This window comes from Brassica napus, chromosome C9, assembly GCF_020379485.1.
Source record: "Brassica napus cultivar Da-Ae chromosome C9, Da-Ae, whole genome shotgun sequence".
NCBI lineage: Eukaryota > Viridiplantae > Streptophyta > Magnoliopsida > Brassicales > Brassicaceae > Brassica > Brassica napus.
Window position 1 is genome coordinate 45,882,542 of NC_063452.1, and position 24,267 is coordinate 45,906,808.

The window sequence follows — 24,267 nt, forward strand, 5'->3', positions numbered from 1 at the left end:
CGATACTATAAATTATAAGTTATTTCATAACAAGAAGTTGTTTGTTTATAAACGTTTTTTATTTTCTCGAGAATATTATTCTTTTAATGGATTAGAAAATCAATCTACAACTACAACTAAGCAGGCGTAGAATCACTCTTTCGTCTTCTTCTTCATCATCATCTGCTTCTTATTTTTTTTCTGATTGACCTTGGGGAGATTCGCTTAACCTTGTAATAATGGCGGGAATAGCTATAGTTTTAGATCTACTCAATAAATCTCATAACAAACACGCTTTCCACTCATCGTCTTCTCTGTCTTCCGCCGCCGCCGTATCTGCTTTCGCCAGTGCTCCCTTCGCGTCTAGGTTTCTCTTCGGGTATGTATTGTGTCTTGATTGATGCTCTGTTTCGATTTGTATGGACTCTCACACGTTTTTGACTGGATCGTCGTGATGGATAGGATTGATAACTAGAATCTCTTCTGAGATTAGGGTTAATCTAAAGCCTAGATTTTTTTTTTTGGTTTTGATCGAGCTGAAACAGCACTCTAAATCCAACGTTACATCCACAACTGGTAATAATCATGTTTTGCAATCTAGTAAGATGTTTGTAATCTCTTATATGTTTCTCTTGTGTTCATTGTCTTGTTGTACGTTCCAGTTTCAACCTATCAATGATTCAATATTCTTCATGTGATACAGTTCCTTTGAGCCTCGAGTTGCGTATTGTGACGCGGCAGCTGCAATAGACGATGATTACCTTGCTGCTATACGAAAGATGTCTGCGGATACTTTGCAGCTTCAGACGCCTACATACATTCCTACTAGCTCTAAGGTTTACAATATCCAGCCAAAACCACTCTTCTCCGCCTTCGAGTTCAGGGCACTTGCGATGACCACAGTGAGATCCCTCCTCATGTTTTATCTGCCTCTTTTGGAGCCTAAACCGGCTTCAGAGGACGATGATGATTTCCTTAACAATGCCGCGGAAGAACTCCGTGGCGCAGACTTGATTGTTCCTCTTAAAAAGTCTGTCAAGCAGATTGCCCGTGAGGTTAGTATTTGTTTGTATCAAAGGGTGCTTCCTGGTGTCATGATTTTAACTGATGTTTTCGGGTATATATGATCCACAGACCACTGTTGTGACTACTCGGAGAGTCCTTGAAAGGCTGGCTATTAGTTATGTCTCACAGCGTATGGCATGGAAGCTTCTAAAGGGTAACGTCATCTTCTATTACTTTGCTTTCCCCCAACAACAAACTTGTTATTATAATCCAAAATGTGTAACATATTATCTCGGTGGGTGAACTGATCATACTGATAAATAAATATATGTATATCTGCAGATGTGCCACAATCTACTTTACGCAAGGCTGGGAGAGGGTGGCCCACACATGTATACATCTATAAAGTCAGCCAGACAACTCTTAGAGGTATCATAACAGATACTGTGGATCTATCAAAAGCTTGTACTGTCTTAAGATCAGTTATTGTTTAGTTATTACCATAACTTTCTTAAACGTGTACATATATATATGTTTGGTCATTGGATTTGTTTTACGCAGGACACTTCCTCGGAATTGCAGCATCATGGACAGTTCAAGTAGGAATAGAAATCTACAGATGTGTTAACCGTTATGTTAAACCCAAACCCGAAGAAGTAGACGAGGAACAAGTGGAGATAGCAGAGCAAGCCAAGGATCTTGGAAACAAAGTCGTGGGTATCACAGTAAGATGTGGTGCTTCTTTAGTATTCGCTGCCATTGGAGCTGGTATCTGCTCTTGCCTCATGCGTCCCTCCACTGGACAATGGATCGGTAAGCTCCCGACACTGATAAATCTGGTTTAATGTCTCTTTTTTGGTTTTTGGAACAATGATTGATGTGTATGGTTTTTATATATAATGTAGGCTGCGCGTTGGGGGACTTGGCTGGTCCGATGGTTGTTTCGATTTGCTTGCAGAAGACTCTTCAAGCTGATGGTTAACTTTATATGGGGAGATTGAATTCTTCAGCTTTTTCCATCCAAAATGAAATCAGAATGTTGTTTTTTCTGAATTTTTTCTTATGGTTTTTACTGAAACCTTGGAAGCGTTTTCATCAAGACACTCGAATGATTCACAAATTGTACCTACTTTTGAGAACATCTGAATAAGGCAGGTGTTTATTTTTCTCTGGATTTAATGTTAAATTCGTATATTTCTTCTTTCCACTCTTGTAAGTATAAGATTTAACATGTTATTTTCTTACCCAAACCGACTATCTTTGGACGAATCATCTCGTACTCTTGAAATTCTCTCACAAATTGGAAACAAACAAAGAGGCATGCTCATGCGCTGAATTGGTAATGTGACTGGCGAAGTAATTTCACTAAAATATTAACTACACAATTATTTTATGAGAAAAAGACAAAAATAGCACTAAATCAAGTTTATGTTCTCAAACTAGCACTCAAGGTCAAAAGGCACAAAAATAACACTTAGTGTTTTATCAAAAGTCACAAACTCAGGGTTTAGAGTTAAAGGGTGAGGTTTAGGGTTTAGGGTTTAGAGTTTAGGGTTTAGGGTTTAGGATTTAGAGTTTAGGGTTTAGGGTTTAGAGTTGAGAAATGAGGTTTTGGGGATAAGATTTCAAATTTTGAAAAATAAAAAAATTAAAATTTTCAAAGAATAAACTTAGAAATGTGCTATTTTGGTCATTTTAGTTTTTGAGTGCTATTTTTGTGATATAAACTTAGAAATGTGCTATTTTGGAGATTTGCCCTTATTTTATTTCTAACATGTCACTAATTACTTTTAAGGATCAAATTAGTAATTTCCTCTCATAATAGTTGAGAGTTGTGACAACCAAAATTTTAGGTGACTACACTCTGTTTAATATATGCAGTGTAAACCTAAAAGTTGAATAAATCCCATGATCATAGCTTAAAGGAGAGATATTTTCAATTGTAGTGTTGTAAAGCGAGACACATCATCACCACGACCACAGAAACATGAAACGCATATGAATGGCTCCAAATAATTCGATTGTCTTAATCGTAAAAGGGGCCTCCCTCTTTAATATGTATGCATTAAATACTTTCGCCTACTTCTTCTTCCTTCTCCTTGCACACCAAGCCACAATATACATTACACACTCCAACCGTTTAAGTTTTGGCCCCACATAGAAAATCAATGCATGTACCATCATTGGTCGATGATGCTAGTATAGCCGCGGGGACTTTATATGTGTATAAATACGAGTCCTTGGCCACCTTACTATAACCAATTCTCCAAGCTTCCCTTTGAGCTTGAGCTTCTTCTTCTTCTCACTTCCTCTTGATTTTTATCTCAAAACCACCTTTTTGTAAACACTTTAAACCAACCAGACACAATGGGAATGAAATGCCTATTACCCCCGGCTTTCACTCAAATGTTTGGCTACTCTTCAAACCAATTCAATCAAACCAGCAACTTCGTAAACACCCACAACAAAATAAAGGTGATGGAGAGAGAGGAATTTCCAGGTGGGTTTCAAGTTCCTCTTCACTACCCTAAATACTCCAAGTCTGATTATGAAGCCATGGATGATCTTAGCCTTGACTTGCTCCTCAAACAATATGGAATCTCCCTCGAAGGATCTCTTGAAGACAAGAGGGTCTTTGCAATGGAGTCATTTCTCTGGCCAGACCAGCTTTAGAGTTTATTTATGTTTGGTGTTTGTATATCCAAGTCTCATCTCCACCAACGTCCGATCCTATCATGATGAGCCTAAGATTAAATATTTTAGAATTATGATAAATCATGACATATATCAATCACTTTGTAATCAAGTTTGTCTATTATATGTTTATATTTGGGAGCTTTATATGTACATGTATGAAAAACTTTTGAAGCATGTTATTTACACCTATGTATCACCATGAGTGCATTAACTAATAACATCTTTCTTGTTTTTAAGCCCTTTCTCAAAAAAAAAAACATGAAACTAATACATCTTTCATGTATTATACATTCTAAAGATGTGATCTATCGACTTATGATAATCTAATTATCTATTTTCTTAATCGGTCTAAACGCGGATTAATTTATGGACTACAACACATGAATACTGCACTCGACAAATGCTTACTATTAATAATTGTTTTGGTCAAGGATAAATCGATCTGAGTGAAACTAGATTTATTAAAATATGTTAGGCAGTACATCATTGATTCATTATAGACGTGGTTTTAGCGCAATGGTAAAGCTAAACTACTTAAACACGGTATGCCAATTTAATCATTTACGAATAAAAAAAATAAAAATAATAATTTAAGTATGATAAAATATTTATCAACTACATAATATTAGGTGTAAAATCTCTCATATTAAAACAGAATTCTATCTTTGTACCTAACATTTCTTTGGTAAGTTTTTAAATTAAATATATATTTCTACTTTATAGTTAAACATACTTTAAATCACTAATACTTCTTTTTTTTATACTACTATTCATGTTTCCAAACAATACTATAATTAATATTGCGTCCAAACAATATTAAATATTAAATTGAAAAAACTCGGTATGGAAGAGACTAACTCGGTATGGGAGAGACTAATTCGGTATGGATTATCATGATCTCACTACAAGAAAAATGTCTTTTCTTAGCGTAAGAAAAATGCTATTATACGTCATTGTTAGCATTATTGAAACTGCTATGTCTGCTCCAACTATTTTAGGTCTACCCTCTATTATAGCAATTTTCTAAATGCTACCGTTTATGAACGTTATGATAGCATTTGTTATTTCGCATTTATATTTTAGAATTATTATTATAAATTAATATATTTTAAACCAAAAAAATAATTATTTTTTGTCAACCAAATAAAAAATATTAATTAATTTCTAATACAATTAGTTTGAGAAAAAAGTGGTTTATTATTAATATTTTGGTTTACAAATGATATCGGTTATCAACACTGGTTTACATACAAACTCGGTTTAGAAATCTAAACCTAAAAAGGCTTAATCTAACAAAAAAATTAACCCTAATTTGTTTCTTCAGTCGCCATGACACACGAGAGCAGAAGAGGAGAGTAGCCGTCGCAGAGCAGACGAGGAGAGGAACAGACGCGGATAGGAGGCGTGACGGAGCAGAGGAAGAGAGGAGCCGTCGCAGAGAAAACGAGGAGAGGAAGCGTCAAGGAGCAGAGGAGGAGAGAGACATCACGGAAGAGAGGAGCCGTCACGAGCAGACGACGAGAGGGGGCGTGAAGGAGCAGATGAAGAGAAGCGTCACGAAGTAGTGGATAAGAGAGTCATCGCGGATCAGAGGAGGAGAGAGTCGTCGCGGAGCAGAGGAGGAGAGAGTCGTCGCGGAGCAGAGGAGGAGAGAGTCATCCCGAAGTAGAGGCCTCGTCACCGGCGCTATCGGCGGCGGCTTCACTAGGTTTTCTCCATACAGTCATTGGTTTGTTGCCAAGAAGAATGATGAGTTAGATACAGAGGAAGAGATTGTGAGACGGAGATGAAAGCGAGATTCGTTAGAGAAAGGAAGAAGAACAAAAACAAAAGGAAAGAGTTAGAGAAGAGGAGAGTGAGATGAAGACACATATGAGGGAGAGGGGTGAAGAAACAAAGTTTAACTAATTCTGGACCATTGGATTACAATTTATCAACGTCCAAAGATATTAATTCTAATTTTGAAGGATAGACCAATAAGAAAGAAGGACGAAGATCACAAGAGAGTGATTTTGGATCTTTGGATCAAAATCAATCAAAGGCCACAAAAAGCTAATAAAAACTAGTGTTAGATATGAAGTATATTTTTTTACAAGGTTTGAAGTATGATGTTTAGGGTAAAGATTAATTTGTATAATATATAGTTTTTGAGATTACTATTTATGATATAGAACTTTTGAGATTATTGTTTGAACATAGTAAACTGTTATTTATGTTCAGATTTGGTGTTTAAGTTTCAAAATATTAGATTAATATTAAGATAATGAATTATGATCTAGATATAGAGTTTAGGGTTTGAAGTATGGTGTTAGAGAATATTATATTTGAAATTTGATTTATGAATTAAATATATGGGGGTTGGAGTTAGGGTAAGATTTGAGTTTATCTTTTGAAAATAATAAATTGATAGTTTATATTAAGGTTTGGTATTTAAGTTTGAAAATATTAGATTAATATTTAGATTTTGATTTGGATGTAGAGTTTAGGGTTTGAAGTGAAATGTCAAGGGTTGGTTTTAAGATTTTGAGATTAAATTTTGAAATAACTAAATTTTGAATTTTAATTTAAGATTTGGAACTAAAGTATGAACAATAGAGGTATTGCATACAATATGTTAGTGTTTATATTTATAAATTGGGGTATAATTAAAGATTATGGATAGAGTTTAGGGTATAGAGTTTTACTAAGATTTAAAGTTTTTGTGTTTTGGAAGTGAAATATTAAGATTAAAAGGAATAACTTTGAGTTTAAGTTTACAATTTCAGGTTATTGTATGTAAATATTAGAGTTTTAAGGTTTATGTTTAGAGTTTATGATTTAAAACATGTTTAGGGTTTAAAATTACAAAGATTAAAAATTGAATTTTCATAGCAGTTCTTAAAACAATGCTATCATAATGTGCTATCGAAAAAGAGAAAAAAATTATGTCTTGGCGCGTGTCTAAGTTTCACTTAAATATTGGTGGTATTAGTGATTTTTCCTTCCCGCTTACTGATTTTACACAACAGCATTAATTAACTGCTATTAATATAAATCCCTCAAAAAAATTAATTTTTCATAGCAGTTCGGGAAACAACGCTATCATAATGTGCTATCAATACCACTTTTTTTTTGTAGTGTCTGAACCTTGGTTTATTATTGGAGATCTAAATGAGATTAATGAGAATCATGAAAAGGATGGAGGATCCCTAAGATGTGCAACTTCCTTCATTCCTTTTAATAACATGATAAGGAATAGTGGACTACTAGAATTTCCGGTTCGAGGTAATAAATGGTCATGGCAAGGAAGGAGAGGCAAATAAAAAGGAGCAGTGATGATAAGATGTCGATTGGATCGGGCCTTGGCAAATGAGGAATGACATACGTTTTTCCCATGTTCTTACACAGAATACTTAAGGATGGTGGGCTCTGATCATCGTCCTGTGGTAGCTTTTTTGGAGGATAATTTATTAAGGAAAAAAAGGGACAGTTCAGGTTTGACAAGAGATGGAACAGACATGAGGGTCTTATGGAATCAATTGTGGCAGGTTGGACAGAAAACCAGAAAGGACAAATAGAGGATTTTGTTACCAAAATTAATAATTGTCGTCATGAAATTTCGTCATGGTGAAAACACAATCAACCATATGGGAAGGACAAAATTAAAGATCTTCAACATGCACTTGAGGAAGTTCAATCAGATAACAGTAGATCACAAGAGAAGATTCTTGAGGTTTCCAGGAAGTTACAAGAGGCTTATAAGGATGAGGAGGAATATTGACATCAGAAAAGCTGTAATACGTGGCACTCATCTGGAGATCTTAATACCAAGTTTTACCATGCCCTAACAAAGCAGCATAGGGCCTGCAATAAAATAGTGGGACTTCATGATGAAATAGGTAATTGGATAACAGAGGAAAATGGAATTGAGAAGGTGGCGGTTGATTATTTTGATGGTCTTTTTCGTACTACCACTCCAACGGACTTTGATAATTTTTTGGAAGAGATAGTACCGTCAATTCCCCCCCCCCCCAAATGAATCAAGTATTATTGAGAATAGCAACAGGGGAAGAGGTCCGACAAGCTTTATTTATGATGCACCCGGAGAAAGCGCCAGGTCCGGATGGAATGACAGCCATTTTTTTCAGCATTCCTGACATGTTATTAAGAAGGATGTGGTCGAGATGGTGAATAATTTTTTGGTTACATGAGATATGGATCCACAGTTAAATATTACTAATATTTGTATGATTCCGAAAATAGAGAGACCTACAAGGATGATGGAACTACGGCCGATAAGTCTATGTAATGTGGATTACAAGATTATCTCGAAAGTTATGTGTCAACGACTGAAGATTTGCCTCCCACGACTAATATCGGAGACACAATCGGGTGTTTTGTGGAAGGAAGGTTAATATCGGATAATTTCCTTATACCGCAGGAAATGTTTCATGGACTGAGAACCAATAAGTCATGTCAAAATAAGTTTATGGCGATCAAAACGGATATGAGCAAGGCGTATGATAGGATAGAGTGGAGTTTTATTGAGGCTCTTCTTCACAAAATGGGGTTTGATCCTCGTTGGATCAATTTAATGGTGGAATGTATATCTTCGGTTCAATATAGGGTACTTCTCAATGGTCAGCCGCGAGGTCATATAATTCCCTAGCGGGGCTTACGTCAAGGGGACCATTTGTCTCCTTATTTATTTATTATCATTAATTGTGAATATTAAGAAGGCGGAGAAAGTGAAACAGTTAACCGGTATGAAGGTAGCAAGAGCTTGTCCAGCAATTTCTCATTTGCTATTTGTCGATGATAGTCTTTTCTTTTGTAAGGCAAATAAAGAAGAGTGTCAAACCATTCTCAGGATTTTAAATGAATATGAGGCTGTTTCAGGGCAATAAATTAATTTCCAGAAATCATCAATTCAGTTTGGACATAAGATCAAAGAATCCAGTCGCCAAGAATTGAGAGATATTTTGGGTATTCAGAATTTAGGAGGAATGGGATCTTATTTGGGGTTTCCCGAAAGCTTTGGGGGATCTAAGGTACAATTGTTTGGTTTTGTTCAAGACCGCTTGAATAATAGGGTTAATGGATGGACTTTTAGATTCTTTACTAAATGAGGAAAATAGGTGATTATTAAATCGGTGGTCACGGCCCTGCCAAACCATGTGATGTCTGTTTATCGGTTACCAAAAGCCACAGTAAAGAAGCTAACGAGTGCAGTAGCTCCGTTTTGATGGAGCCCAGGAGGGAGCACAAAAGACATGCATTGGAAATCATGGGATAAGTTATGTGTGCCTGATAAGTTATGTGTGCCTAAAGACAATGGTGGATTAGATTTTAAGGATCTTATGGATTTTAACACATTGATTCTTGGAAAGCAACTGTGGAGGCTGATTGAGAAGCCAAATACTCTTTTTCTAGAGTCTTTAAAGGACGGTACTATAGGAATGCTTCACCCCTAGAACCGATCCGATCTTACTCTCCGTCATATGGCTGGAGAAGTATTATATTTGCTAGATCTCTGGTTTGAAAAGGACTAATTAAAAGGGTGGGAACATGTTCATCTATTTCGGTATGGAATTATCCTTGGATCCCAGCCACTCACCCGAGACCAGCAAACAAAAACCTTCAAAACAGTTACCCGGACCTCACAGTGGATTCCCTCATTAACTCGGAATCCCGAACTTGGAATCTTCAGGCAATTAGGGCTTTGGTGGATCCTCATGACGTAAAAATTATTGAAAGTATTTCATTAAGTAGAAATCAGATGGAAGATAGGAATGGATGGCATTTCACTAACAATAGAAAATATTCGGTAAAATCAGGGTATCAAGTGGAACGGGTCTATCCTGATAAGGAAAAACCACCAAATTTTTATGGGCCCACAGTGGATATACTAAAAGCCTTCTGTTGGGAAGTGCGGTGCCCGCCGAAGATAAAACATTTTTTATGGCAACTCCTTTCAGGTTGTATAGCGGTAATGAAAAATCTTAGAGCGAGAGGAATACAAGGGGATATATGTTGTACTCGATGCGGAGATCCGGAAGAATCAATAAACCATGTGTTTTTTGAATGTCCTCCAGCACGTCAAGTGTGGGCATTATTTAAAATACCATTGAATCCCAATATTTTTCCTACTTGTTCTTTTTTTGGTAACATGGATCATCTTTTTTGGAGAGTCAATCCAAAGATGGATGACCACCAATTTGCATGGATATTGTGGTATATATGGAAAGGTCGAAATAACAAAGTGTATAGTAATCTGGATATTGATCCAAGTGAAATACTTAAATTAGCAGAATTGGAATCATCACTTTGGGCTGAGGCACAAGTACTCACTGATCAGAAGAGGGAGCATCAGGTACAGACCAGACCCACATTAGCAACTCCAGGACGATGGTGTTTTATAGATGGTTCGTGGAAAGATAAGGAACTATTTTCGGGACAAGGATGGTATAGTACTTTACCGGGCTTTGGTGGTTTATTAGGAGCAAGGAATGTAAGGGCATGTCTTTCACCTCTTCATTCGGAGGTCGAGGCTTTGATTTGGGCAATGGAATGTATGAAGAATTTACGACAGTTTCAGGTTACGTTTGCAACGGATTGTTCTCAAATGGTGAAGATGGTTTCGGAACCAGAAGAATGGCCAGCATTTGAAAGTTATCTGGAAGATATCAAGCTTTTACGAAGAAGTTTCTTCAACTCAGACATCGTTCATGTACCTCGGACGGAGAACCTACGGGCGGATAGCTTAGCACGCAGTGGTAGGAAAGAACCATCTTTTGTCGTTCACATGGATGCGGAGTTACCGATTTGATTTACAGAATCAATATGAATCTGTGAATGTCTTGTTGTCAAAAAAAAAATTGAAACAAAATCAAATAATTTATAAAAACGACGGAAACAAATATAACTTATTTTTGCAACTTTAGATACTCCAAAAAACATTTCAATCAGTGACAAATCAAATAAATTAACGGATTATTTTATTTATATTTTCTAAATATGGTTATAACATTTATTTAAGTAACATAATAATTCAGTAATAACCATTACATAATATATAAAACACTATAACTACCTAGTACACTAAATATAATAATAAAAATAATTATCAAAAATGCTCAAAATATATATTATCTGATGCAAAATGCTAAACATTAATTGTAAACAACAGATTTAAACCGATTATAGTATGAACCAAATTATTAACAAGATTAATTACACAAAACAATTATTATAAATTTAATTAAGCTATATAAAAACGAGTAATATGATCAAGACTTATTCATAGTTCTTAATTATTTTATATCTATCATTTTATTTATCAAAATTTTGTAGAAACGTCATATTTTCATAAATTGCAAAATAATGAACTTTAAATTTTAGATTAAAAGGTGACAAATTAACCTATAATAATTTAAATCAAATTGAATTATATATCGGTCATCCATCGGTTTAGTCGGCTGGTTTTGGGTTTTAGTGATTTTTACAGGTTTAGAATATTGTTTTATTTGAAAAACTAAATGAATTATCGAATAACTGAATTATCCGGTTTGACATGGGTCATAGTCGAATTCAAAAGCACAAAGTCAAATGCAAAAATATTTAAAATATACAATTTTTTTTACAAATTAACAAAATATTTGTTAAGTTATTAATGAAAATTTTATCATAAAATATCATGCACTTGCAAAAGCGCGGTTCAAAAGCTAATTTGGTGTTATAGTTGGAGATAAAAAAAATATGATACTAAATCATAAAATTTGGTGTGATTTCAACACTAAATTTGGTGTTATGGTTAGAGATGTCTTAAAATAATTTATTTATACCTTAACATTTACACGCAAAACAAAAATTGTTGTTTTAATTTATCTTATTACAAATTTAGAATTTCAACGGTAAAAATGCTTCCTTTTTTATGGCCAAGCGGTAAAAATGCTTAGTAGACAAAGTTTAATTAACTCTAACATCATGTATACTCCTAGTAGTTCAATAAGGTTTATAATAAAAAAAAATTTCGTATATTAGTGATCTCATATCTCATATTTCATATAAGATATTCTTAAGCTTTAGGTATTTAAATATTATTTTATAATTTTTCTTTATTGATTAGCATTATTTTAGAAAATGGGAATAAGGATGCTCCAACGTCAACCTCTTTTTTTTTTTTTTGCAACAAATGAATATTCAACGAACTTGAGGTGGTCTGGATAATTAGACCGGAATATAACAACCAATAAAACAAAGAGGTCTATGAAAAGAACGGGAGTTCCTAACTAGCGAATCAACAATTTTATTTTGCGCCCTTGGGAAGTTGCTGATTTTGAAGTCCGGAAAATACATCTGGAGAATTTGAATGACCTCCAGCTCAGTTATGAAATTTGGTCAAGCTTGTGGATCCGCTATCATTGCAATCAGGTCCGTGCAATCTGTCTCAAATCTCTGACAGGTCGAGTGATGTAGCATGCTCTCCATTGCCCATCTTAACGCTTCCAGTTCGGAGTGTAGTACTGTCTCACGCCTCCTTAAGTTCTGTGTCCCCATAAGTTGGATCTTCCCCATGCTATCCTTCCACTCCCATCAAATTCCACTGAATTGATCTGTAGAGGTCCATGAACCATATACCATACAAATATTACCGAAGTTTAAGGTTTGTGTTTCTTCAACAATTTGTGCATGTAGAGGAACATGTATAGTATCTTTTGCATTGTACTAGACCTGACTCTACTATCTGCATATCTCACTAGTTCCAATGAGTCTCTATCTATACTTCTGAATAGCTTATCATTCATATTCTTCCAAATGTACCGAACTATTCAAGGATAATGATTTCTATCATCTTAAGGCTCTATAATATTATTCTTCCTCCAAAATAGATGATCCATGTTGGTGTATACTTCTTATTACTTCATTTTTTGGAGGGTATACTAAACCCCTAAGATAGCCATTTTTGATTTTTATCACAAAATAGCCCTAAAAAGAGGACTAAAATGAGCTTTCTTAATTTTGAAATTTTTAATATTTTTTTATTTTTTTAAATTTGAAACCATATTCTCAAAATTTCACATTTTAAGTCTAAACTCTAAGTGTATATTAGATAACCGTAGGATAAAAATATATTTTTACCCTTTAATAAAACTTATTTTTGTCATTTTTTTCGTTGAATGCTATTTTCGTGACAAAAACAATTTCTCCAAAAAAATGTCTCTTTCGAAATTTATATTAGTGTATACATTTTGACATTGACGAAATAAGAGTTGGCTAAGTCGTGGTGCAGCATTATGAAATAACATATTAATAAATGGAAATGGTTAGTTGTATACTTGTTTTATTAACTACGAGATAGTGAAATGACATTGAGAATATTAATTACAATATGCTGTATATTAATAATGCTGTACCACAACTTAGCCAACTCAATTTATATTATTAACTTTTTTAATATGTTAGCCTTGAGAGGAATGCGGTACATAATTAACCGGATATGATACTACGGTTCTGATATATCATCGAGTTTGGATTGATTTCCGATTAATGCTAAGGATAATAAGATGATTGATAATTCTCTCAAATAATTCTTTTTAAATTTTGTTACAAAATAGCCCTAAAAATATGACTAAAATATCTTATTTTTATTTTGAAATTTTTAATTTTTAATTTTAAAATTTTGAAACTGTATCCCCAAAATCTCACGCTTTAACTCTAAATTCTATGTTTAGATTAGTTAATCCTATGGTAAATTTTCACCTTTTAATAAAATTTATTTTGACAATTTTTTTCATTGAAAACTACTTTTATAAAAATAAACTAAAAAGAGTTATCCTATGGAATTTCTCTAAACTGATTTGTTACGAAACCACTGTGTTAACTGTTTAGGCTGAAATCTAAATTAGTCTAAGAAAGATTCGAATCCAAACTGTTTAAAATTTTGCTCCAGACTAGTGGTTACCACTGAGTTCAAACGCAGCGGTTGCGGTTGCGGCGGTGGGAATTTGCGGATGCGGGTGGTTGCGGTTTCTAGCGGTTTTAAGAGATTTGTACGACTGGTTCTGCGGTTAGAAATTGGTGCGTTTGCGAGATACTTATGACTAGTTAACTACCAAATACAGCAGCAGTTAAATAATAAATTAACAATATTTATATTTTATATAATTATAAAAATATCAAAAATCATAATATTATAATAAATATGAAAATTATATTTAGAAAATTATAGTTTTAAATTTTTAAAATTATAGAAAATATTTTTATTTTAAAATTTTATTATATTAATTAAAATATAATAGATATATTTTAGTATTTTTAGAATTCCAATTTGAAAATTTTATTGAATATTTTTATTTTTGTATTTATATGGCTTTTGAAAAAAAAAATGAAAAAAAATTATCTTCCCACAACCGCCCGCAACCGCAAACGTTATCTGGAACCAGCTTTTGATTTTAAAAGGTTCTGAGCGGTTTGAAGCGAATTATAGCGGTTTGTATGATTGTTTCGAAACGCTGTCAACCGCTACCACCCGCAAACGACCAACCGCAAAAGCTGCGTTTGCGGGTGGTAGCGGGAAAACGAGTCGGACCCTAAACTCCCACTATTTGATTGAGATCATTATTATTTATTTTCCTATTTCTTAATTTTATTAAACAAAATGACTATAAAATTGGAATAAACGTTGACTTATTAGATGAATATATAAAATACGATGTACTGTAATGTAAAAAGTAGGGAGTTGAAAATGAAAATGAAAACCATTTATACATAAGTCGTGCGAACAAGAACTATAATTTCTGTGTGAAGTGGGAACATCACTGGAGAAAGATCGCGAGATCCAAGCAAACCGCGATTCTGATTTTTAGAACAATAGACTTCTGGGTAAGTCTCAAGTCTTCAGCTTCCCCGAGTTTCGGATTCTGGTCTGAAAATAGTCTTTGGTTTAAAAACATTCTGTTTATTGTCTTGTCTCTTCCCACCCAAACAACTTATCATTTCTCTGTTGATGGTGCCTTTTTCTGTAGGTGTGACTCATTTTATTTATGTCTTGGTTGTTTAATTGTTTTACAGTTTCAGTATTTGTATTCGTGTTCATAACAACTGATATAGCTCCCACAGTTTATTTATCATCCATGAATGATTTATGTTTTAAAATCGATAACTGACTAAGAGATTTGACTGATCTGGTTTGGTTACTTATAGGATGTCATCAAGTGCCGATCCAGCTCGTGAGCCCTTGCTACCTAAGGAGCAGTTAGATCCCATGGCTCAAGACTTCAACACAAAATCAAGAACAACCTCTTCAAGCAAAAGAAGACTGCGTCGCTCTAGAAGCGCTCCTCGCGGTGATTGTACATACGACGACAACGATGTCAAAACCGATGAACCCCCTCTTCATCCCAGTCAGTTGTTCAATCTAAACCCGAACCTCAGACGAGTCATCATGTTCTTGGCTTTATATCTCACCATCGGTACTCTCTGTTTCTACCTCGTGAGAAACCAGATCTCCGGTCACAAGACCAACGGTGTGTTGGATGCCGTCTACTTCTGTGTTGTAACAATGACAACCGTTGGATACGGTGACCTTGTCCCTAGTAGCTCTACCTCAAGGCTACTCGCTTGTGCCTTTGTCTTCTCGGGAATGGTCCTCGTGGGTCACCTTTTAAGCCGAGCAGCGGATTATCTAGTGGAGAAGCAAGAGACTTTGCTGGTCAGGGCTTTCCATTTGCGTCAAAGCTCCGGTCCGCTAGACATTCTCAAGGAGTTGCAAACTAACAAGCTGAGATACAAATGCTATGTCACGTTCCTTATCTTTGCAGTCCTCTTCCTTGCTGGGACTATTTTCCTTGTAACGTTTGAGAATATGCCTGTTATTGAAGCTTTCTACTGTGTTTGCTCCACGGTTACTACATTGGGTTATGGAGACAAGAGCTTTAACTCTGGAACTGGACGCCTTTTCGCTGTGTTTTGGATCTTGACGAGTACTATATGTTTGGCTCAGTTTTTACTCTATGTAGCTGAGCTAAATGCAGAAACCAAACAGAGGGAGCTGGTGAAATGGGTTTTGACAAGGAGGATCACAAACAATGATCTTGAAGCAGCTGATCTTGATGAAGATAGAGTTGTGGAGTGAGACATTCTCAGACTTGATTCTCTCTTATGTTTTCTTCTTCTTCTTATCTTTGTCTTTTGTGTGTGTTTCAGAGCTGCAGAGTTTATTGTATATAAGCTGAAAGAAATGGGGAAGATTGATGAGAAAGATATATCTGGGATCATGGAAGAGTTTGAGAACCTCGATTACGATGAATCTGGAAACCTGACCAATTCTGACATCGTTCTAGCTCAGATCCAAAGGTAGAGCATTCATTATCATCATTTCCTGGAGACGAAGCAGAATCTTTGTTAAGTTGCATACATGTATGCAAGCAACTACAAGAAGTAAAAGAGAAGTGAACAGTTTTCTTTTGGAAGTGTTGTTTGTTTCTGTTTGTGTTTTTGTACCGTAATGCCATAGACTCACTCTATAACTGTTTTGTGATGTCTTGAGTGTATAATATACGTGGATTTGTACACGTATACGTTGGCTAAGCAAACTGGATCTTGCTATTGATCTGATATGGAACTCAGTTTTGTTCTATTAATGTTGTTGTTATGCTCCTTGAGAACAAGCTCCAAAAAGTGCAGACAAACTAAGAGTCTTACATGTTTGTTTGATAATGATGATTGTTTTTATTGCATTGAAATCTCTGGGTATTGATACAAAACGTTTACAAAGAGAAAAAGGAGCGTTACAGTTGTTGACGTTTCTCGAACTGAGACTCGTGGCAATGTGGGTCAAGCCAGTCTCTTGAAACATCTTTTGAGACGTTAGTTCCTTTCTCAACGCCGCCTACAAGCTCTCTCAAGTTAGCCACTTTGTTTTCTCGACCAGACACATTCATTTTCTGGTCTGCTTCCTTTAGCTTCTGCTTGAACCGCTGCTTCCTGCTGGATGCGTTACCGTCTTGTAGCTGCGAGGGAGGAGCTCCTCCATGTGGTCCTAGGTAGATGTTTTCTTCAGCTTTAATCTACAAAAACATATAATGAGAGAGAGAGCTAGCTTCTTAAACACCATTGAAACTCCTTCTCTATTGATCTATTTTTAAGAGAGAAACCAAGGAAACACTGACTTGAGGAGAAGAAGGTTTTGATGTATCAGCTTCTGCGTCATTAACATTCTCTTGTTTAATCTCCAAACTTGGAATCACAAACCCATCAGTGTCTGTACCCAAATATAATATGATTGATTCAACTTTTGCAATTGAACATGAGGATGCAGAGACTGGAACACTGTTCTTTTTTTTCTTGTAAAGAGAATCACAAAGCAGAGATCTTTTGACTTGTACGTCAACAAAAGCTTTCAAAATTTTCCAAGTCTGAAAGGACTCCATTCTAGGGTTTCAAAGCTTGAAGATTGAATCAAGAACACGTTGCGATCGCAATTTTGAGATAAACAAATGTAATCGATTCGGTTTTCAGAGACAGCGAATAAACTTACCCCACTCATCATCGGCTTCTTCTTCCTCTTCCGGAGGCAGAGTCGTCGTCTGCGTTACACAAGTATCCATTGAAGATCGACCTTCAGTGGGATTCTCAGACAATAACTGATTTCTCAGCCTTTTTATTTTATTATTTAATTTATCAAATAATCTGTTCACTGATTCACCCTTGCTGGATTCTCCGGAAGATACCCTAAAAATTGTAGAGCTTGGATGGAAAGGAGTTAGTGTGTTGAGGACCGGGTCGGATCCGGATTCCTTTTTTTTTTTTGGAAGAAATGATAATGAACAAATAATAGTCACTAGATACGAGATTTGTCTCTCTTACAAATACTTTATTTTATAACTTATAAATTTATATTATAGCATAGTAATAATCTTACAATTACGTTTCATGTGTACATGTGTTTTGTGTAGATGTGTAAAATTTGAATACCACAAGTTTTTAACTTACCATATTGAATCAAGAGAAATTAGGTAAAATAACGAAGAAAGAAACTATATGTTACTAAGAAGGTGTTATTGGATAGATTATTTATAAACACTTCTAAAGATTTAGGTTTTATAGTGATTCTGGTGTTATTCAATTAAAACTCTTCAAGACTATGTTAAAATTTAATGTTATTAGTTTATGATTTTCCAATAGATACTTAAAAGTTTTTAAGAGTCTGGAGCAATGTTTTGATGTCTAACCCGGACCCGTGGCCGAATCGGTAAATCCAGTGACTCAGTAAATAATCCAGTTTGGGTTTTAGAAAATATCCATTATTTAAAAATCCGATAATATCGTTAAAAGTCCTTAAATCCGGTAACCTGACAACCGTTGAACCACCGGCTGAACCAGCAAGTGATTTTACTTATTTTTTTAAAAAAAATTAAGTTTCGATTATTAAAATCTGTGTTTTATTTCGAAACTTGTATTGAACTTTCTGATTTTTATCATATAACATCGATTAAACTATTTTGTTTATGATTTTTAGATTTTGGTGAAGATTTCACTATACCATCTAAAATAATAAATTGAACGATGATATTTTATGTGTTTGGTATTGGTTTTCTTTTTTTTTCTTATCGAAAATCTTAAAGCTTTACTTTTCGTTTATTTTAGATTTAAAATTTATTTTTACTATTCATAGACATTAAAAGTTTATGAATTTAAGTATTGTTATATTTGCTATTATACTATTTTAAGTATTCTACAGTGACTGAATTTGATAGGTATATTTCTGAATATCCTGTTTTATTTAAGTGTAGATACTTTGAAGATTAGCTTGCATCTACGTGTAAAAGAGTTCAATTTTTGATATCTAAGCATTAATGTGGTAAATATTATACAAATCCAATAATATTTTAAGGTTTTGAAATCGCGTATTTGTAGGTCATACGGTATCATGAGTTTGGATTTAATAACAGGAATTTTTTTCTTTTTTTTTATAACAGGGAAATTTTGGTTGTAAAATGATATTTTGCATGTTAATATAAAAATCTCGACTGATTTTATATTAATACATATTGTATAGCACTATCATGTTATTAAAACATATTCTATAGCCCTATCATATGATCTTATAATACTTAAACGAACCATAAAATGATATTTAGAATGTTCATAAACAGCACTATTGTTAATGTATATTAATAGTAATTTGTTGAAAGTATACGCGAAAATTATTATAGGGCAAATGTTTTAAACCAGTAGGTTTTGTGTTGACAGTAAAAAATATATGTTTGCTATCTTAACTAACTATGCTGGAAGAGAAATGAAATTTAAAAATAAGTAGTTACTGGAATTAAATAGATTTAGTGAAAAATAAATATAATTAAAAAACATAGGTTTTAAATAAAACAGTGGCAGTGATCTGTAAATACTATTAAAAGAGAAGGGCACTTCAAAAAATGATCTTCTGTTTTAATAGTATTGATTTGTTGAAAGTATACACAAAAATTATTATAGGGCAAATGTTTTAAACCAGTAGGTTTTGTGTTGACAGTAAAAAAGATATGTTTGCTATCTTAACTAACTATGCTGGAAGAGAAATGAAATTTAAAAATAAGTAGTTACTGGAATTAAATAGATTTAGTGAAAAATAACTATAATTAAAAAATATAGGTTTTAAATAAAGCAGTGGCAGTGATCTGTAAATACTATTAAAAAAGAAGGGCACTTCAAAAAATGATCTTCTGTTTTAATAGTATTGATTTACAAAAGAGTGAAAAATTAGCTAATTTCTAAGCAATTAACATGAAATTTTATTTCCCAAGTTAGCTAAGAAATAGTCAAACTCAGATCGTAACTTCAAACCATTGTCTCATCAGTCCCTCTAGCTCGCTCCCATATGAATAGCTCATAAACGAAAAATCTATTCTTCATAGTCTTTATCAATCTGATAAGCTAGCTTCTCCAAAAGTATCCAAGATTTACCATGCCTTCGTGCATTCCTACTCCTGCCAGATATGATAAACAATCATTTGAAAAACCATTTGCACCAAACTTTATCCATATTAGAGCCATGATCATATTGAATCCTCACAATTGTATCCTGCCAATCCAGAATTATCACTACAAGAAAACACAAAGTTTAGCGAGGAAATTTAACGAGGAAAAGTAATCCTCGTAAATTTACGTCGACTTTATGAGGAACTTACGAGGAAAAAATAAAATCAGCATTATTTCCTTGTAAAATAACGACGAAATCATTTCGTTGTAAATTCGATGTAATATCACGTGGCCTTTACGAGGAATTACGATTTCCTCGTAAAATCGACGTAAATGTAGCGTGTACTTTACGAGGAAATATTTTACGTCTACCTAGCGAGGAAATTTTGATTCTACCAACTTTGTAGTTGTAACACGTTTTTTTCGGGCACCTAACTAAATTTCGTCGTAAATTCGTAGGAAAATTACAACTACCAGATTCGAAAATTTTCTATAAATATGGACATTTGAACATCATTTTAAACACACCAACAAGAAAGAAAAAAACGTGAAAGAAAAAAAAATGTCGGGCTCCGGGAATATTTTTGAGTTGCTGAGGTGGATGTATATGCATAGAGATGCTAACGGGAGAGTGACGAAAGAATACCTTGCGCGGCTGGAGACATTTATGCATCAAGCAGATTCTACACCGCTCGCCCAAGAAAGTGGTAAGATTTTCTGTCCTTGTCGGAAATGCAACAATTCAAAATTGGCAAATCGTGAAAATGTTTGGAAGCATTTAATAAATAGAAGTTTCACGCCAAATTACTATATCTGGTTTCAACATGGAGAAGGTTATAATTATGATCAGAATGAAACTAGTAGTAGTAATAGCAATTTTCAGGAAGAACCGGTTGATCATCATTTGCATAATGAACATAGTTACTTTCAGGAATAGCAGATGGTAGATTATGATAGGGTTCATGATATGGTAGCTGATGCATTCGTAGCTCATGATGAAGATGAAGAACCTAATATAGATGCAAAAAAGTTTTATGAAATGTTAAATGCGGCGAATCAGCCACTTTACAATGGTTGTAGAGAAGGTCTCTCTAAATTGTCGTTGGCTGCTAGAATGATGAATATTAAAACTGATCATAATCTACCTGAAAGTTGCATGATGAATGGGCAGACTTGTTTAAAGAGTATTTGCCGGAAGACAATGTGTTTGCTGATTCTTATTATGAGATTCGGAAACTGGTTTATAGTCTTGGGTCACCTTCGGAGATGATAGATGTTTGCATCGACAACTGCATGATGTCAATTCTGCAAGAAGCCACGATTCAACCCGCAAGGACGGGGACGTAATAGGGTACCGTACCAAAGGATGTGGTACCTACCAATTACAGACAGATTGAAAAGATTGTACCAATCAGAGCAGACTGCTGGAAAGATGAGATGGCATGCCGAGCATACTCAGACGGATGGTGAGATGACTCATCCATCAGATGCAAGAGCCTGGAAACATTTTAACAAAGTACATCCGGATTTCGCTAGCAATAGCCGGAATTTGTTTCTCGGATTATGCACAGATGAATTTAGTCCATTCGGAATGTCAGGGAGACAATATTCATTGTGGCCAGTCTTTCTTACGCCATACAACCTGCCACCGGAGATGTGCATGCAACGGGAGTTGCTATTCTTGACCATTTTAATACCTGGTCTGATCCATCCAAAAAGGTCTCTGGATGTCTTCCTACAACCACTGATAAAAAGTCGAAGGATTTGTGGTCAACAGGGGTGAAGACGTATGACTGCTCAACGAAGACGAATTTTACGATGCGAGCGATGTTTTTTTGGACCATAAGTGACTTTGCTGCCTATGGGATGTTGTCTGGATGGACTACACATGGGAGATTAGCTTGTCCATCTTGTAATGGAACGACAGATGCGTTTCAACTGAAGAATGGTAGGAAGACAAGTCGGTTCGATTGTCACCGTCGATTTCTTCCCATTGGCCATCCGTACCGAAGAAACAAGAATTTGTTTAGGCACAAAAAGGTTGTGAGAGACACTCCTCCTCCATATCTAACTGGAGAACAAATTGAAGCGCAAATCGACTACTACGGAGCTAACGAAATAGTTCGTTGTAGTGGTAATTGGAATGTCCCTCGTAATATGCCTGATTCTTATGGTGTTCATCACAACTGACACAAAAAATTATATTTTGGGAGTTGTCATATTGGAAGGATCTTCCTCTGCGCCACAACCTCGATGTGATGCATATTGAGAAGAATTTCTTTGAGAACATCATGAATACAATATTGAATGTCCCAGAGAAGACAAAAGACAACATAAAATCGAGGTTGGACTTGCCGGATATTTGTTCAAGAAGTGAGTTATATATAAAAATCAATGGACAAGTTCCCGTTCCAATATTCAGATTGTCTTCAGAAAAAAAGTCGGTGTTGTTCAACTGGGTGACATCAGAAGTGAAGTTCCCCGATGGGTATATTTCAAATCTCTCTAGATGTGTTGAAAAGGGTCAAAAGTTCTCCGGGATGAAGAGTCATGATTGTCATGTCTTTATGCAACGACTACTTCCCTTTGCATCTGCGGAGCTACTTCAAACAAACGTACATGAAGCATTTGCAGGTAGTATATTATAACGCAGTATTTTATAATGGTTTAGTTTGCAATAATATATGACTAATATAATGTGTTTAATTGTTGCTGGAATATACAAGGCATTGGAGAATTTTTCAGAGATCTGAGCACACACACTCTTAAAGAAGAAGCCGTGGAACAGCTTCAGCAGAACATTCTCATCTTATTGTGCAACTTGGAGAAGATATTTCCTCCGGGATTTTTTTACGTCATGGAGCATCTAGCTGTCCACCTCCCATATGAGGCATTGCTTCGTGGACCTGTACATTACGGATGGATGTATCAGTATGAGCGAGCTATGAAATATTTAAAAGGAAAAGCAAAGAACCTCGCAAAAGTTGAAGGTTCTATAATTGCTGGAAGTTTGACGGAAGAAACTTCTCACTTCACATCGTACTACTTTGCGTCAAAAATATGTACCCGGAAAAGAGCTCCAAGAAGATATGATGATGGTGGTGTCGCGCCAACATATGCAGTTGCTGGTGTTCCAGACATTTTTAGCCAGATTGGACGACTCGGTGGGAAATTAAAAGAGGTTTGGTGGTCGAGTGAAGAAGACGCTCATAGTGCACACACCTATATTCTACTCAATTGCGAGGATCAATTGATGCGTTATTTTGAAAGGTAACATATATGAACACTTCTAAATACCTATAAGTATAAATTATATGATTGTCAAAGATTAATTAATATAAAATGTGATTTTACAGCCTATTTGTTTCTCAAGTCGAAGAAATATTCTCAGGTATATCCACAAGTGACGTAGACAAAAGGAAAGATCAACACTTTATTAAGTGGTTGAAGAATCAGGTATTAACTCAAACCCTTAATTTTTTCAGGTCAATCAAACTCTTTTTTCATACATGATATGTATTTCAACGTTCTCTTTATTTTTGCAGGTTGATTATGACGACGATGCAGATCATCCTAAGTGGTTACACGAAGTAATTCAATCTCCACCTATAAAGGTCACCACATCACAGATGTATTTCACACGAGGCTATACTTTTCACACATATGAGTATGGTAGACAGCGGGCGACCAGTAACTATGGAATATGTGTGAAAGGGAAAACAGATTTCTATGGGATCTTGACGGAGACTATTGAAGTCGAATTCTCGGGGATATTGAAGCTAAGATGCGTCTTGTTCAAGTGTGAATGGTTCGACTCCGTCGTTAACAGATGTGTTCGGTTTAACAAATTCGGTGTAGTTGATGTCAATGGTGGACGAAGGTACAACAAATTCTTTTTTTGCCATACATGAGCAAAATAAATTAATTTCTACGTTTTCTTTATTTTTGCAGGTACAACAAATTCGAGCATTTCATCTTAGCTTCACAAGCAGACCAAGTTAGCTTCCTTCCATACCCTCGGATGAGAGAATCGGGAATAAATTGGTTAGCCGTGATCAAAGTTACACCTCGAGGAAGAATCATCAGTGAAGAACCACCATTGCAAGAAGAACAGATAAATGAAGTCGAGGAACCTGAACAAGAAATTGATGACATCCTTCTCATTGATCCGCATAATCATGAGTACGAAGATTTTACTGACGATGCCACAGACGATGCTGTTGAAGACGAGTTTAATGAAAATGATGATGTTTCTAGTGATGACGAGAATGTCGATGTATCCGATTGATGTATTTGTTTTTAATAAGATTGATTTTCAGACTTAATGCATGTGATTTGATGGATTTAATCATGAAAAACTATTTATATAATTTGACTTTGTGTAAGGTAATGGGAGTTTGTATTTGAAATAAGAGATTGAGATTATAAGTTAGGGAATTGTGGTTTTAGAATTTGGGGTTTGGAATGGAAAGAATAGATTGAGGTGAAAGGGAAGATGAGTTTGAGGTTTGGAATATAGGAAGTAGAAGATAAGGAAGATGGGGTTTGGGGTTTCGGATTTTAGGGATTTAAACATAATCCTCGTAATTTCCTCGTAAGTTAACGAGGAAATAACGACGAAAAAATGCG

General features: G+C 35.0%; 4 protein-coding genes across 5 annotated transcripts; 3 read left to right on the forward strand and 1 right to left on the reverse strand.

Moving 5' to 3' along the window:
- Positions 1 to 41: 41 nt before the first annotated feature.
- LOC106390902 lies at positions 42 to 3,917 on the forward strand. The gene is made up of 6 exons (XM_013831450.3): positions 42 to 358; positions 683 to 1,034; positions 1,114 to 1,198; positions 1,327 to 1,413; positions 1,546 to 1,797; positions 1,890 to 3,917. The coding sequence occupies exons 1-6, from the start codon at positions 219 to 221 to the stop codon at positions 1,964 to 1,966; spliced, it is 993 nt and encodes a 330-aa protein (XP_013686904.2). The 5' UTR covers positions 42 to 218; the 3' UTR covers positions 1,967 to 3,917.
- On the forward strand, positions 3,352 to 3,917 carry BNAC09G32250D. The gene has a single exon (XM_013835009.3). The coding sequence runs from the start codon at positions 3,352 to 3,354 to the stop codon at positions 3,655 to 3,657; it is 306 nt and encodes a 101-aa protein (XP_013690463.1). The 3' UTR covers positions 3,658 to 3,917.
- Positions 3,918 to 14,347: 10,430 nt separating this feature from the next.
- On the forward strand, positions 14,348 to 16,320 carry LOC106390898 (two-pore potassium channel 1). 2 transcript variants are annotated; one of them, XM_013831444.3, is made up of 3 exons: positions 14,348 to 14,544; positions 14,866 to 15,792; positions 15,868 to 16,320. In XM_013831444.3, the coding sequence occupies exons 2-3, from the start codon at positions 14,867 to 14,869 to the stop codon at positions 16,019 to 16,021; spliced, it is 1,080 nt and encodes a 359-aa protein (XP_013686898.1). In that variant the 5' UTR covers positions 14,348 to 14,544; position 14,866; the 3' UTR covers positions 16,022 to 16,320. The 2 variants fall into 2 exon arrangements, with proteins under 2 accessions (XP_013686898.1, XP_013686899.1); XM_013831445.3 differs by lacking the exon at positions 14,348 to 14,544 and adding an exon at positions 14,563 to 14,687.
- A 48-nt stretch (positions 16,321 to 16,368) lies between these two features.
- Positions 16,369 to 17,490, reverse strand: LOC106390899. The gene is made up of 3 exons (XM_013831447.3): positions 17,201 to 17,490; positions 16,833 to 16,924; positions 16,369 to 16,730 (listed from the first exon to the last, which is right to left on the reverse strand). The coding sequence occupies exons 1-3, from the start codon at positions 17,268 to 17,270 to the stop codon at positions 16,452 to 16,454; spliced, it is 441 nt and encodes a 146-aa protein (XP_013686901.1). The 5' UTR covers positions 17,271 to 17,490; the 3' UTR covers positions 16,369 to 16,451.
- Positions 17,491 to 24,267: the final 6,777 nt, after the last annotated feature.

Bases quoted from the DNA above. Each gene is read 5' to 3' on its own strand.
- LOC106390902 (XM_013831450.3), top strand. From the start codon at position 219: ATGGCGGGAATAGCTATAGTTTTAGATCTACTCAATAAATCTCATAAC. The intron at 359-682 runs GTATGTATTGTG...CATGTGATACAG, and splicing joins GCGTCTAGGTTTCTCTTCGG to TTCCTTTGAGCCTCGAGTTG. The intron at 1,199-1,326 runs GTAACGTCATCT...GTATATCTGCAG, and splicing joins GGCATGGAAGCTTCTAAAGG to ATGTGCCACAATCTACTTTA.
- BNAC09G32250D (XM_013835009.3), top strand. From the start codon at position 3,352: ATGGGAATGAAATGCCTATTACCCCCGGCTTTCACTCAAATGTTTGGC.
- LOC106390898 (XM_013831444.3), top strand. From the start codon at position 14,867: ATGTCATCAAGTGCCGATCCAGCTCGTGAGCCCTTGCTACCTAAGGAG. The intron at 15,793-15,867 runs GTGAGACATTCT...TGTGTGTTTCAG, and splicing joins GATGAAGATAGAGTTGTGGA to AGCTGCAGAGTTTATTGTAT.
- LOC106390899 (XM_013831447.3), bottom strand. From the start codon at position 17,270: ATGGATACTTGTGTAACGCAGACGACGACTCTGCCTCCGGAAGAGGAA. The intron at 16,925-17,200 runs GTAAGTTTATTC...ATTTGGGTACAG, and splicing joins AGAAGCCGATGATGAGTGGG to ACACTGATGGGTTTGTGATT. The intron at 16,731-16,832 runs GTCAGTGTTTCC...ATGTTTTTGTAG, and splicing joins CAAAACCTTCTTCTCCTCAA to ATTAAAGCTGAAGAAAACAT.